Source organism: Colletotrichum orchidophilum, assembly GCF_001831195.1.
Source record: "Colletotrichum orchidophilum strain IMI 309357 chromosome Unknown Scaffold_96.1, whole genome shotgun sequence".
NCBI lineage: Eukaryota > Fungi > Ascomycota > Sordariomycetes > Glomerellales > Glomerellaceae > Colletotrichum > Colletotrichum orchidophilum.
The window spans coordinates 160,434-174,678 of record NW_019173052.1 but is presented as its reverse complement, the minus strand read 5'-3'; the positions used below and the strand labels follow the sequence as shown (position 1 = coordinate 174,678).

The following is a 14,245-nucleotide window of genomic DNA, read 5'->3' as shown; positions in this document are numbered from 1 at the left end:
CATCGACTCCAATCCATCTGCGTTGTTTGGAAGACTGCTTGATTCAATCCGACTTTCCCTTTCAACTTCCACCGACCAGGGTATGTAACGTAACAAAGAGGCTTCGACAGGATTGGGAGGTATTTGCCAGAAGCGATTTGATGAAAAAAAAAGAAGTGCAGTAGAATAATATACGAACCAGTTTTTGAAACCGATCACTGTTCCCTCTTTCAAGTTGAGGAAAAACTTTTTTTTTTGGGAAAACACGCTTGTAGGACACACAGCTTTTGGTACACGCGCCAAGGGGCTTCTCTCTTCTTCGACAGACAAGCTGAAGGTCGTCTTGTCATCTTCAGTTCGACATGCGCAAGATGGGATATAGCGGCGCAGCCGGGGCGGGCTTAGCATCAACCTCCATAGGTTCCGGAGACTTGAGTCGGCTAGCCGCAGGAGACTTGGGAGCTTCTGTGGCCTTCTCGGCGGACTCCTCCTCAGAGTACTCTCTCCGGTCGATGCGATCGCGGATGTACTCGCGGAGCGCCTCGATGGTGCGCATGTTCTCGAGCCACTGGTCGTACTTCTCCTCGCGTTCGCGGGTGCCTTCGCTGGTATCCGACTCGGAAGAGGGAGAGCCCACCGACGAGGCGACGGACTCAGCCTTAGGAGTGGTGACGCTGGAGGAGTCCTCGTAAATGATGGGGGACTTGGGCGAGGAGGGCGCGGCGCGCTGGAGCATGCCTCCAGAATAGCGTCTGCGCTCATTGCTGTCGAAGCTAGGTCCGAGAGTCGAGGCGGTGGACTGGCCAGGGAAAACGGAGCTGACGGCCGGGAGGTTGGGGTACATAACTGAAGATGCAGTGGAGCTGTGTCTCGACTGAGGAGACATGCCGGAAGAAGAGGGACTGGGCGAGTGACCAGATGTGTAGGACATTGTGCTTGAGGGAGGAGTGACGGCGGGAGTTCCAGTCGACGAGACTGCGGTCAGTGGTGACGCCATGTGAGCAGCGGACACGGGGTAGCCATCTTGGGTGACTGGGATGCCGGCGTGGGAGCCTCTGTGAACACCTGGAGGCGAGGGGCTGTGGCGGAGATCGAATGTGTTCTGGCCGTGGATATGGATTCCTTGGGTGGCCTGGTGCGAGTTCTCGTAGACAGTGCTCTGCATCTGCTCCAGAATCTGGTCGATTTGGACCAGGTCGTTCTTTGTGCGGGCGTTGGGCATGGGTGGCAGGTAGTACTGCTGAGACATGGGTCCGGGGCCGGAAGGAGGTCCGCCGGCCTGTTGGTGGTGAACATGCTGCTGGGGCTGGGCTGCCATGTAGTCGGAGCCGGGCATTGGGCCAGCGTGCAGGCCGAGGGCGCCGTGAAGGGGGAGAAGGGATCGGCCGACTTGTTGGTAAGAGGTGGGATCGACCTGGCGACGCTTGGCGTGTGCGAAGAAGTCGTCAACCATGTCGAAGGCGCGCTTGTTGCGGTTGTCATAGCCGGGGTGATGGCCGATGTACTCAGTTCGGGGAGGGTTCAAAGGTTGTTGGTTGAAGTACAGTCCATAGTTTGTAGATGGTTGGGGTGCATAGTAGCTAGCATGCCCAGCCTGGTGTGCGAAGGCGGCCGAGTTAGTCCGAATGTGGCCATTATGATCATAGTAGCTAGAAGAAGCTGGAGGCAAATTAGCCTCTAGTTGGAGAAAATAGAGGACATTGGAGTGCAAACTGAGCTCTACATACCTTTGCCAGGCTGCGCCCGGTAGCCGTTCAGACCTTGGTCCTGAGGCGAGCGGACGAGCACCGAGTCATCGGCGTGGGTCTATTTGTTTGTGTTAGCCTGGTGATCCCGCGAGATGGTCAGGGTGGTGTCGGCTGATATACCTTGACATGCTTCTTCAAGTCCTGAGGGCGCTTGAAAGACTTGCCGCAGAACTCACACTTGTGAGGCTTGAGGGGAACGTGCACACGAATATGAGAGGTGATGTGATCACGCTTCACAGTGGTCGTCCGACAGGAGTTCCATTGGCAGGTCAGGTTGAGGTTGTTGGTGCTCTTGCGGCCAACATGGCGTTCACAAATGTGCTCCTGTTAGATGATTAGTGAAATGTTCTGACGAATCCAAGATGGGGGGGCATTGATTGCCACTTACGTAGAGAGCCTCAGGTGAGACAAACTTCAGGTTGCAGGCGTTCCACTTGCAGATAAGGTTATCCTCTGCACTCGTGCTGTTGGCAGACTGGGAGGTGCTGCTGGTTGTTGTTGAGGGCGCGGGAGTGCTGCTCTTGGGAGAGTTGCTCGCAGAGCTCTCAGTCTCTTGTTTGGCGGACATAATTGCTGGGGTGTGTTGACCGAGCTGGCGGGCTCGGTGAGAGAGTCCGGAAGATTGGTACGTGCCGGGTCCCGTCGGGTTTTGGGAAGGCGCGTGGGATTGGATGCTTGTGTAAGTAGGAGTGGGGTCCTTGGATGCTTCAGGCAGTGGAGGGTAAATTGCCGAGAACAGGCAAGAGTATACTTGGGATCATACAAAGCTGATCGCGAAGAAAAGAGACGGTTAGCAATGCTTTTATGTTTTTCTGCCGACTCTCGTAAGACTGGGTTGTTTCCGAGGGAAATCAATCAGTCTGATCTGGGGGGCATGGACGATGGGCTCTTCTCTTTATTCTTGAATCACATTTCCTCTCCGCTCTTCCTACCCTCCCAAGAGTCTTGGCAAAGTCTTGGCGACCGGGGCTTGTGAGACCAGACGGCTTTTGATTGGTCCAAGGTGGCGAGGGCTGCCGAGCTGATGTCGCGGATGATGGGGGGAGACAACCAGATGGCCAAGGTCCGTCAGACTCTCCCTGGGTTGGCACTGTAGCCCGTGTCCCCTACTCTAACACTTTATGGTGCAATATGCGGCCCGGTATGATAGCTGCGTCTCAGCAACACAGTCAGCTGGTGAAGAGAAAACAGACGGCACCCTCTGACACTGCAAGTACCTCGCCAACACCGCAACATCCGGGCGCATACGATGCCAAGACTCTGGCTGTCTTGGGGCGTCTTGGCAAATCTCCAGTTTTCACTCTTTCTCCCTTCGCCGAGACCTTGGCATTCGCACTTGGCTCCTATTGCTTCATCCTGCGAGCACCCGCTTCCATTTACGTTGGTCAATAGCTCGCCATCAGCTGATGACCGCAAGCGCGGCGGTTGGTTTCCTCCTTTCGTCGGCGGCCTTCTTTGTCGTCCGACCGGTGCCACGCTCGTGGTGAATAACGGCATCCATCGTCGGTGCGGCTCGTTGGTCACTGACGATGGCAATAACAATGTATTAGGTATTTCTGTCCCCGAATACAACACCCTGTGTCGTCTGAAAAAGAGGCCTGCGACCGTCTCGGATGAGGGAGCGCTGTTTCCAGCCAAGCAGGCGAGCCGAGTATTTTTGGGCCTTCGGTGCTTGGGGTGACCGGACGGGACAAGACTGTCCTGTTTTGAGAAACAAGCCGCCAAGTACTCCCGTACCTGATGCCACGGGCAAAGCACCCGTCCAACCGTCATACTGGAGATACACTTCCAGGCGACTAGGTAGAGATAGGATGGTTGACAGGACACGGGAGATGCCTGGTGCCCGATTGACAGGGGAAAGGGCAAAAGAGTGACAAGCCTTCCACCCTTTGCATCCAAGGCTCCATGCCTACCAAGATAGTCGAGACCGATTGCTAGGAGAGGCAGAAAGCGAAAGAGACACCCGGCACGGAGTGGAGACGTGGATGCGATGGCGGCCTCGGATGCTCCGATAAGCGCATACCCCGTAATTTGATAACAACATGGAGCCGGCCCAGGAATAACGCACGACGGGATGCAGCCCAGCTCGTCATTTCCGTAGGCCGCCCCGAAGCGTGGCAATCAACCATGCGCTTAACCGAGCGACTCCCCTCCACTTTTTCAACTCGCGTGTGGAATACTCGACACAAGTGGCATCCGTGGCACCTAACCCTCGATAGGCGGGGGGCGGCACACTCGGTGAGAGGGGCAGGTGACTTTCGGGTGACGGGGGGGATGCTGGAGTCTCTGACAACGTTTTGGGGCAATGCCCAAGAGCCAAAAGAAGCTTTCCGCTCCTCTCTTCTTGGCCACTCCGCCGCAGCCAAGACTGCCAAGACCTTAGCGCCAAGGGCTACGCGCAATCCAAATCCCCTCGCCTGTTGTGACCCCCTCTTCTCGACATGTCCGCGATACAGTCGCCGCTCCCCTATGGCCAGCAGAAGCCGTCCAAACCGGCTCGTCCAGAAAGTGTTGCGCAATACCGCCTGTTGTGGCCCACGCAGGGAAGCCGATGTGCCGGGTGTTGGTAATGGCGTTCGGTACGGGAGAGAAGCGGTGGGGTTCGCCAAGACTTTAAATACGTGAAGGATGGACCACTTTCGCCAGCTGAGAGCCTGTGTCTGCGAAATCAAAGACTGGGTGGGCGAGGGTGCGGCGTGGGTGAGTAGGGTAGGGAGAGATGCCGTGGGCCAAAACGACGCAGCTGTCGGGGTCCGTGGATACGTACTCTTGCATGCCTCGAGTCGACACCAACCTCGATCCGCCAAGACTCATTTCTAGTAATGGCAGGTACCTCTCGACCCCCTTCCCAAGATCATCCCGTCCCTGACCAGCCCTTCCATAGATTCCTTCACCTTCTCTTCCCACCATACATTTTTGCCTTCGCACTACCTACAATGTAATTTGCCTTCTCGTTGTCGGGTTCCAACACGGCACCGCGTCGCAAACGCACCGACACAACCATCTTGGTCGATCCAGCCAGTTGTCACCCCGTCATTTACCTTAAAACATGGACCCAATGTGTTTGAGGCCGACGCCCGTCCATAGTGCCAAAGGTATTCAGGTGAGCGGGTCGCTCAGTCTTGGCAGTTCGACCCACGCTGGCGGTATGCCATTTGGTGTCAGAATCCTCCACTCGAGCAGTATTGTTGACAGTCGACTTGGCCTCTTTTCCTCCTGGCGACGGCGCCAAGCCTGCTCGACAAAAGAAGAAATGAGTCCAAGGATGACGAACCGTCTCACAAACCAGGCCATCGCATCATAACTGACCCCGCTGCCCACGGGATCCCGCACTGGCACGGTGTGTTCGCTGCAGACCATTCCCAACACTCGAGAATCAGCCAAACCTGAGAATTTGCCGCTTCAAAGCCCAGCCAGACAAAGGCTGGGCGTTCTTGGCTGCAGATACCAAGCACCTTCAGCCTGTATCCCATCCAATCCGCCCTGCGCCCGCCGCTTCGCCGTTCAATGAGGCTGTGCAAGCATTGCTTAGACCTGCGAGGATGGGTGGTTTCGTCTTGGCTTCAACTTTCGCCGGTCCAGGGGGGTAGCCACCTCGCCAGCACCGTACCCTCAATCAGAGGAGTAGCAATCAAATCGAGGCCTTTAACAAGTCTTGGCATTGCTCCTTTCACATTGTTTGGCCGCACACACGCATTTCATTTGCGCGATTTGTGAGTTTGGCTAGGCCGTCTCAACGACTCTTACCACATCCTCGTCAATCACCAGACTGACTTTCACTTTCTCTACCCGAATCGGTCATCGCTCGTCCCACATTCTCACTGACATGGCTCGAAGAATTAAGGTTCCAGGAGGAATACCCGCACACTTTGTGCCGTCCTGCATAGTCATCAACCATTGGCTGTGCCGCAAGAAGGCTCACCGATGTGCCACGAGCTCGATGAGCTTGCCAATGCCACGAAAATCTACCAAGCTTTCCGGCAAAATCTTGGATGCACGACACCCGAGCGAGAAAACGACCGCGTGCACCAATAGCAACAAGACTACCGGCACACCGTGATGCAGCCACAGACTACAACACGTCTTCCGAGTTCTGGGCCATCATCCACACCGGAACTGACCACGCTTGGTCGCAGTTCTCCCGGGCTCTGTTCAGACCATCATGTTCGCCTCCCCAGACGATCACGACAACCCCGGCAGCTCAGAGACGGGAGGGCCACTGAAAAGCCCCAGATTCGGAGGGTCGACTGGGGTGGCTTGTGTTCGGACGCCAGGCCGAGATTAGGAAGGACTCTGCAGGTGGTGCAGATAGTTCAAGAGGGTGATCACTGCAGGCGTTGCTCGGCGGGATCAGGCCAAGATGCCAGCAGGGCTTGTTGCAGAGCACGCTTTGCTCCTTTCTCACAGAACTCTTGCGCTCTTGGCCTCCTCTTACGGGCTCCGAACTTTGGAGGATCATCTTGGCCTCCGACCATGCGCCTAAAGGCGGCATACCAGCCCGCAAAACACGTCAGCAAGGGACCGCGTTGTGCAACAACTCTTTGGAATCTCTCGGCGTCTTGGCCATTAGCTTGAGCGCTTTCTGTGGCCTTGGATTACATCAAGTCTCGGCGCCAAATGGCTCACGGGTGTGGTGGCCAAGGCCCACAACCATCTTCCAATTCCACTCTCCCCTCTATCTACCGCAGGTGATGGTAATGCAGGAGAGGGAGCGTAGAATGAGGCCGCTTCAGTTGCGTATCAACCTCCGTTATCCAGAGGACCCGGGATCACAGCGCAACCCTCCGGAAACAGCCGAGAAACTCGAGCGATTTGTAAAGTAGCCGGAGCCTCTCAGTTCCAAGACGGCAAAGACTTGAATTGGCCCTTGGCTCTATTTTCGCCGGGCGATTGTGACGACGATCAAGTGCATGCCTTGGGTTTCGGGGGACTGAAACGGCTGTACGCGGGTGAACGGAAGGAGGCGAACGTCAAGCAGAGGGCGGCGCTGTCGACTGGCGATTACACGTGTCATCAAATTGGATAGCAGCGACCTGTCTCTTCTTGGCGTTTACCTACCAAACGACGATCTCTTTTACCACCTGTTCGCCAAGAACCCTCGCCATCGTTCTGTTAAGCGACGCAGCCGCTTGCTAATGCTTCAGGCGAAGCAGCTATCACTTCAAGTCGGACCAGATGCTCGTAATCAGAAACGGAATTTTGGTGAGCAGCTGCGACCAAGATCCGACAAGAGCTGCCGCAGCTCGATGGAGACGATGACAATTTCTGGAGAGGTAAGTTCGAGCCCACGACATTTTCCCCTGGACAAGTTCCGATTCAACAAGCCTGCTATCGTCGCACTGGAATTCATATTGACAAAGGTCAAGAAATCATCCCCACTTGCTGAAAATAGCTGCCACCCCCTACCCCCTTTCTCCTCATCGCCGTCTTGTTCGTTTCCGTTGCTGTTTCCAGCTATTTCTGTTTCTCGGCGTTCATTTATCACATTGGCCAATCGACCCTCCGAAATGACCCGGCGGCTCACACCGCATGAGACGCCAAGAATACGGAATTGCTTCGCTGTTTTCCCAGCAAACTTACCTACTGATGGAGACTTCGCAACTATCCTCCTACGAAATTTCCCTCATTCAGCAAACTCGAATTCGAGAGGCCCGGCGGGTCATTAGCTCGGGCATGCCGCAGGCCCTCGTCACCCTCATCGGTAAACTCGTCCCATACTTGGAGTACGGCATGATGCAATCCTAGGGCACGGCTGCTTCTCAGTGAGGCCTCCTATGTCTCTCTTCCGTGACGTAAGCAATGTACAATTTGTCGTGTCTTCAAAAGACCAAATCTTGTGATTCGCTTCCGGGGGTGAATGAATAACCGGACAAAAAAATGGCTCTGAAGCGGCAGGTTCGCTGCTTGTACGGATTCGACGCGGCAGGGAGAACGGTTCAACTCGTTCGGAAAGAATTAGTAGAATATTGGAGCGTCTGTCACATCGGCGCTGGTAGTCTGGCGGACCTCAAGGTGATGTACCACATTCGCTGATGCCATCTATTGCGGGCTGTCAAGTTTGCTCAACTAGCATCTGGCTAGAATCGCTACTGCCAGTGTTGCCAACTTTGGTCGCCGGCTCACTTCGAAGGTGTCAGACTGTCGTCCAAGGCCCCTCTAGACCTTGCTGTTATAAATTTGCCTGGAAAAGCCATTCTGCTCACTTCGTAGATGCGGAAGACCATACTGAGCTGATGATATCCTCCGCTGTACATCATGTTAGCTGGTTTTCGACGAAGCACAAACAGTGAATGTGAAGCAAAGTACCAACAAGTCCCTTTCGTCATACTGATGTGTTGTTCCCGCCGCTATACTAGGCTACTGAGATATGCGGAGAAGCTACGCTGAGCTCGCCCTGCCGGCGACCTCATCGCGAACGCCTCAATGCCAGCCAACTTCGGACCTCTGCCTCTTTGTGATCAAGGGGTAACTTTGAAGCTCGTAAGGGCTTCTGTCGACCTCTTCTTCGAAAGGATATAGGTATGACCTGGCAGCTGATGGAGGCAGCGAGAGCGGGCTGGTGGTCACATAGGTCGCTGGCTCTGATCAGTGTATTCCGTTCGCGACAGATGGCAAGATGCTTGTGTTCTCAATAGAGAACACTCTCCCTTTCTTCAATCACCTTTGTTGGAACTAAAGGCGAGCCATCATCTTTCGTCGCGACCACGAGCGCGGCGCCGCCCATGGCCTTGAGCTCCGGCGCGGGATCTTGAACGCTGCTATCGATGTAATGGCGCGCGCCCAGCTCGAACGCGAACCTCTCCTTTGCGGGCCCGGAGCTGATGGCCGCGACGCATTAGCCCATCTTGTTGGCGTATTGCATAGCGACGAGGCCGCCCCGCTCGATTTCCATCTTGTGGATGCCGTTGAAGACGGTGACGCCGGCGCAGTGGAGGGGCGCCGTCTCGGCGGGGTCTAGTTCGGACGGGACGCCGACGACAGCTTCTAAACGTTACTTTAACTCTGGCCATGTCGACATGTCTCCAGCTGTGTGCATCGAATTCGATGGATACCTTTGTATTCTATGGGGTGCCATCTCCTCTCCACGTCTGAATTAGCTTCGGAGATACCAAGCCTCGCCATTATCCGTAGCTTTGGGCTCATTTTGATCCCGTCGACCGATCCCGTCGACCGATCCCGGTGTGTTTAATAATCGTCTCTGCGAGTGGAGATTCTCCGGCGCCGACGCGAAGGCAGCCGCCCCGTCAATGTGGGTCTCTCTTTCTGATGCGCTTAGTCCGTCCGTCTCCACAACAGCGACGACACTCTTGATTCGTAACGGCGTGTCGTGACGGCAAAATGCGCTTACTAATGCTCTGTCTTAGGTTTCAGTATGAGAAAGCATGCGGAGAAAGAGAGTAGTATAAATGACAATTGAGGGACCAAACATACTCCTATATTGCGTTCTAGTACAAAAGAAATCACAAATAATCTCCTCTCCAATTTGGGCCACCATCATTTTCACGCAAATATGTCTTCCAACCACGCCATCGTCATCCAGGGGGCCGGCAAGGCCCAGGTCGTAGAAGCCTCCGTCCCCAAACTTCGTGACGACTACCTCATCGTCAAAGTCGTTGCCGTCGCCTTGAACCCCACCGACGTCGCCCACATTGACCTCTTTGCGGTCACAGGGGCACGCGTCGGCTGCGACTACGCCGGCATCGTCGAGGAGGTCGGCTCCAAGGTCACAAAGGCCTTCAAGAAGGGCGACCGCGTCGCCGGCGTCGCCCACGGCTCCAACGCCGTGTACCATGAGGACGGCACTTTCGCCGAGTTCATCACCGTCAAGGGTGACCTGCAGATCCGCATCCCGGACAACGTCAGCTTCGAAGAGGCCGCCACCCTCGGCGTCAGCGTGACGACGGTCGGCCAGAGCCTGTACCAGAGTCTCGGCCTGCCCTACTTTGACAAGCCCAGCACCGAGAAGCTGCCCGTCCTCATCTACGGCGGAAGCACGGCTACGGGAGCCTTGGCTATCCAGTACGCGAAGCTCTCTGGTCTGCACGTGATTACGACTGCTTCGCCTCACAACTTTGAGTACCTCAAGAAGTTGGGCGCCGACGTGATTTTGGATTACCGCTCCGAGACTGTCGTGGAGGACATCAAGAAGAGTGCGGGAGGCCAGCTGAAGCATGCCTTGGACTGCATATCTTCAGAATCGTCTGCAAACATTAGCGTGAAGGCGATCGCCGAAGACGGTGGCAATTACTCCTCGCTGCGGGCCGTATCGGCGGAGCTTGTCTCCGCGATCAACAGTCACGTCACGCCAAAGGTGACTCTTGCGTACACGGCTCTCGGCGAGCCGTTCCAGTTTGGCCCCAAGGCCCTGCCGGCGATCCCGGCGGATTTGGAATTTGGCAGCAAGTTTTGGTCTGATACTGAGCGGCTGCTGGAAGAAGGAAAGGTTGTGGCTCACAAGGCGACTGTGAACGAGGGTGGAAGTGGCCTGGAGGGCGTCCTCAAAGGTCTTGATCTTGTTAGACAGGGCAAGGTTAGCGGGACAAAGTTGGTTTATACCCTGTCGCAGTAGGTCAAAAGTTAGCGGCAGCGATTGCGGACTTGCAAATATGATTGGGAACAGTCGAAATGAATACCAAAGCTCCGAAGACACCCGTACGTGAAACCATGAATATCTGTGGAATAAGCATCTTTAGAGCGTCGAGCAATCTGGAAGGTCTCATGGTTACCTATAGGCTAGCACTCAACATCCGCAAAAATGAAGTCCTAGATTGATTGCGAGCCTCTTAGTTTTCGCATTGTGCTAACGTCGTGAATTTGATATTGCCTATCGAAAACCAAGCAACAAGTATTTGTCTCAAGGCAATCAGCATTCGGGCCATCGAGGACTGGTTTTACGAAGGCCGGGTAACCATTCAACCTTCCAACGTTGGGAATGGAGTCGGGGGCCAGGGGTCCCGGAGCCGGATGCTACAGGGATGTGGTCTCCCGAACCCGAGCGCCACTTGCCTGATTCGTACGTTGACGAGAGCCCATTGGCAGCCAAGACAGAGTGTCGATACTGATCAAAGATCTGACTCGCATCCTTCATGGTAGTGAGGCTGAAGAGGCAATGATAGCATAGAGAAGTCCTCTATAAGTCTACAGCAAGCCGCCGATGTTGAGTCAAACGTAATAGCGCTCCTGTACCCAATGAAACTTTGCACATGGCACCATAGTCGAGGAGTCAAAATTCAGGTTTTTCAACATTTGAGGACACACGAAAATTGATAGAATATAAGGTAGAAGTGGCTGTTCAAGGGACCAACCATTGTGTGGCGCCGGGTACACTTTCTCTATGCTACTCTAAATTTTCTGACCTGGTCTTGCATTGCTATCCACTTGACAGAGTCAAAAGAACTATAGGTTGAGTTGTACCCTCGAAACCGCGCCTCCAGCCGCACTGGAAGCTCAAGTGTATAACACGGAGATAGTCCGTGATGGAGGACCTCGGCTCTCAACCACTAGACTGAGTCCAAAGGGGACCTCTGCTCGTCCTTAACATCGTCGATTTCTCACCGATATCTTCCAAAGTCATGCATGGCGAGTCTGAGGGAAATTATGCTCACCCCTTGAGGGATCGATTGATTGATAAGACAACCTAACATGATATAACGTCATGCAACAGACTCGATTATCGGTAGCTTATAGGGGAGGGGCGGGCTACCATATCCAACCCCAGTCCACTGTTCGCACTATTAAATTTTTCTTCATTGGAGGCTCAGGATGGACTCATATGGAAGAACTTACAAGTTGGTGAAACTTTCATCACTACCTAGGGGGCACCCAGAAAGAAGGTCCTTCCTCATGCGGTGTTTGATCAACCAAAATGCAATCGACTCCATAGGACAGGTCTGTTCCCAAGAGTTAAGTTTCGGGAGCTATCCGAGTTACCCTTGGTGGGGCAAGTCCGATCAAATAGAAATCTGCTCAGGAACCCAGGATGTCAACGGATACGACTCTCCAAAACAAGCTCTGGAACACCCGCGAAGACTCTGAGCCGTTGTCCGTGACGGAAAGCGGCAATTGAACCGGGAGGAAGCATCACAATCGTCACGGAAACTAATCGATTTCTCTCCTGAGAGGGCTCAGAAAAGGTGTTCTGGGCTCGAGTGCCGATCTCCAGAGCCCACGTTTATTGCTGTGGAAGCTCCATCTATCCCTATGCCTCCTCGGACTTCAACCAAAGCGAGGGGCGGTGATGCCAAAGTCGAGCTATCCACGAACAAGACAAATACCAAATGAAATAATCTAGATACCCTCGAGTCCTCTCTCTCCCACCCCCTCTTCTCGCTCATTTCCCACTAAGCGGTGCCTCCCACCTTTAGGATGCGGTCATCACTCCCTGCCTCCCTCCTCTGCCACCGCCAACACGACGACCGCATGATCAAACTTGGAGGAGCTCATCGCCACGCCCTCTGTCGAAGACGCCGGCGCCCTGTCCCCGGGCGGTAGCAAAATCGCCTACATCTCCACCTAGAACGGACACTGCGCCAACGTCTGGGTGAAAGGCGGGTTCCTGTCTCGGCTCGCCAACGTGGAGCCCAGACGGGAGGCACCTCCTGTACCGCGAGATCACCACCGAGCAGACGCGGGACGCGCACCGGCCCGAGTAGTCCCTCGCCGCCGCCATATCCCAGATCGTCTCGGTCAATTTCGAGACCGGAACGAACCGCGTCGAGCGTACCTCCGGCGCCAGCGTCAAGATGTTCCCGCAGTTGCTGGCTGGTGATGGCTCCGCTCCTCGGACGGAGGATCCAGCAACAACATCGCCTGCCCGATCAATGGCGGCGATAACGAAGGGTACAACTATACCTCGGGTGCCCACCCAGCCCTTAAGGCCGCGATCCGCTCGCCCGCATGGTCCCCGGACGGCCGCTTCGTCGTCTACAAAAAGCTAGACTTCACCGCCCGGCCGATGGAGAAGCCCCTCTGGAGCTGGAGCGCGGACTGGGAGTACCGCCACACCGACGTCTTCCCCCGGCTCTCCCTTCAAGGCCGCCTGGTCATCACCCAGAAGCAGCTTGGCAACGCCTCCATCGTCTCCATGAGCCCTCATGGCACAGTCCACGCCTGATTTCCCCAGCTACAGCCCCGACGGCCGCAGCATCATCTTCTGCGAATGGGGCGTCCGCTACGGCGTCCGCATCATCAAAATCAAGACCAAGACGGTGCGCAGCTTGACCAATGCGACGAACAACCTCCCCTTTTGGTCGCCCGGCGGCGAGCACATCGTCTTCACCCGCAAGACGTCGGCCACCAATATTGACGTCTGCACCATCCGGCCCGACGGCATGGACCTGCAAATGCTCACGTCGAACGGTGCCAACGACGCGCACGCGGTGTGGTCGCACGATGGGCGGATCCTGTACTCGAGCGGCATGTACGGGTTCCTGGACGAGGCGGCCATCTACAACCAGACGTTCCAGTCGTACGGGCAGATTGCCGTCATGGATGCGGATGGGTCGAACAAGCGGATGCTCACTGACAGTCTGTTGGAGGATTCCATGCCGCTCAATATGCCAAGCGAGTTTCTCGTGTACTACTACTTGGTGGCTCGAAAAAAGTCCGTGACTGTAAATGAATGGCGCGTAAATCCTAGAGTTTTTTTATGCGCCAACTATCTAATTACCCATGTATACGTTCTCAAATCCTCTACCTTAGGGAGGAACATTTGTTTCCCTTGACGTCAAGGTCTGCCATGCGAATTCACTGAGCGAAGACATTGACCAAAACCTCACACACAGTCACTCCAAGGTCAAACCGTCCCTGGCAGATGGTACTTCACGAGAGGAACATTTTAAGTGAAGCTCAGGAGAAGAGGTGCTCGCAAGTATTCATGTCTCAGAACCAGACTATGACCGTGGTTCTAACATGGTAGCTGTGCTGGCGTTTGATACCTTTCCTTCTTCATGGCCAAGAGACCAGAGCTGAGAAGAGTGAAAAGAGAGTCGTCATTATCTTCGTGGACTATCTCAAAGTCTCAGGTTGCTCGATGCCTTCCTACTTTGGAAACATCTGCAGCAGATGTAGTACCCCAAGAAGCTCCGTAGAGCAGTCGTGAGACATCTTACCACCTCATCCTGATCTTACAGTGTCAAGTAGGTTCTTTTCTCCAGCGGCCATCTTCAAAGTAGGTTGGGCGGCGGACCAGTCTGAAGCAATGCCATACACAGCCCCATGACCAGCAACCGTCTCTGGTAGTGACTCACCTGTTGAGTACACAGACAGCCGCACAGGAACGCTTAGCCATGATCAACCCAAAGACGAAAACCATCATCATTGGCGAGGTCAAGTCGTTGTATCTGTCAGGCTTTGAGGCGCATCAACTTGAGAGCTGCATGATTCAGTGCCGGCAGAGGAGACTCGAATTCGACAACGGTGCTGTTTTGCATCCTTGAAAGGACCACGGCAGAATCAATTGGTCACAGGAATGCACAAAGTGATCACATATGGTCAGATGGCAATCAACACTATGAGGA

At 54.8% G+C, this 14,245-nt stretch overlaps 4 protein-coding genes across 4 annotated transcripts; 3 read left to right on the top strand and 1 right to left on the bottom strand.

Moving 5' to 3' along the window:
• Positions 1 to 331: 331 nt before the first annotated feature.
• CORC01_10073 (uncharacterized protein) lies at positions 332 to 2,295 on the bottom strand (the record flags this gene model as incomplete). Its single annotated transcript, XM_022621702.1, has 4 exons — positions 332 to 1,638; positions 1,707 to 1,785; positions 1,848 to 2,051; positions 2,116 to 2,295. The coding sequence occupies 4 exons, from the start codon at positions 2,293 to 2,295 to the stop codon at positions 332 to 334; spliced, it is 1,770 nt and encodes a 589-aa protein (XP_022471834.1).
• Positions 2,296 to 8,094: 5,799 nt separating this feature from the next.
• On the top strand, positions 8,095 to 8,685 carry CORC01_10072 (uncharacterized protein; the record flags this gene model as incomplete). The annotated part of the gene is made up of 2 exons (XM_022621701.1): positions 8,095 to 8,192; positions 8,406 to 8,685. The coding sequence occupies 2 exons, from the start codon at positions 8,095 to 8,097 to the stop codon at positions 8,683 to 8,685; spliced, it is 378 nt and encodes a 125-aa protein (XP_022471833.1).
• Positions 8,686 to 9,237: 552 nt separating this feature from the next.
• Positions 9,238 to 10,296, top strand: CORC01_10071 (TOXD protein; the record flags this gene model as incomplete). The annotated part of the gene is made up of 1 exon (XM_022621700.1): positions 9,238 to 10,296. The coding sequence occupies one exon, from the start codon at positions 9,238 to 9,240 to the stop codon at positions 10,294 to 10,296; it is 1,059 nt and encodes a 352-aa protein (XP_022471832.1).
• Positions 10,297 to 12,146: 1,850 nt separating this feature from the next.
• Positions 12,147 to 13,571, top strand: CORC01_10070 (uncharacterized protein; the record flags this gene model as incomplete). Its single annotated transcript, XM_022621699.1, has 4 exons — positions 12,147 to 12,214; positions 12,525 to 12,768; positions 12,830 to 13,329; positions 13,511 to 13,571. 4 exons carry the CDS (start codon positions 12,147 to 12,149, stop codon positions 13,569 to 13,571), a joined length of 873 nt encoding a protein of 290 aa, XP_022471831.1.
• Positions 13,572 to 14,245: the final 674 nt, after the last annotated feature.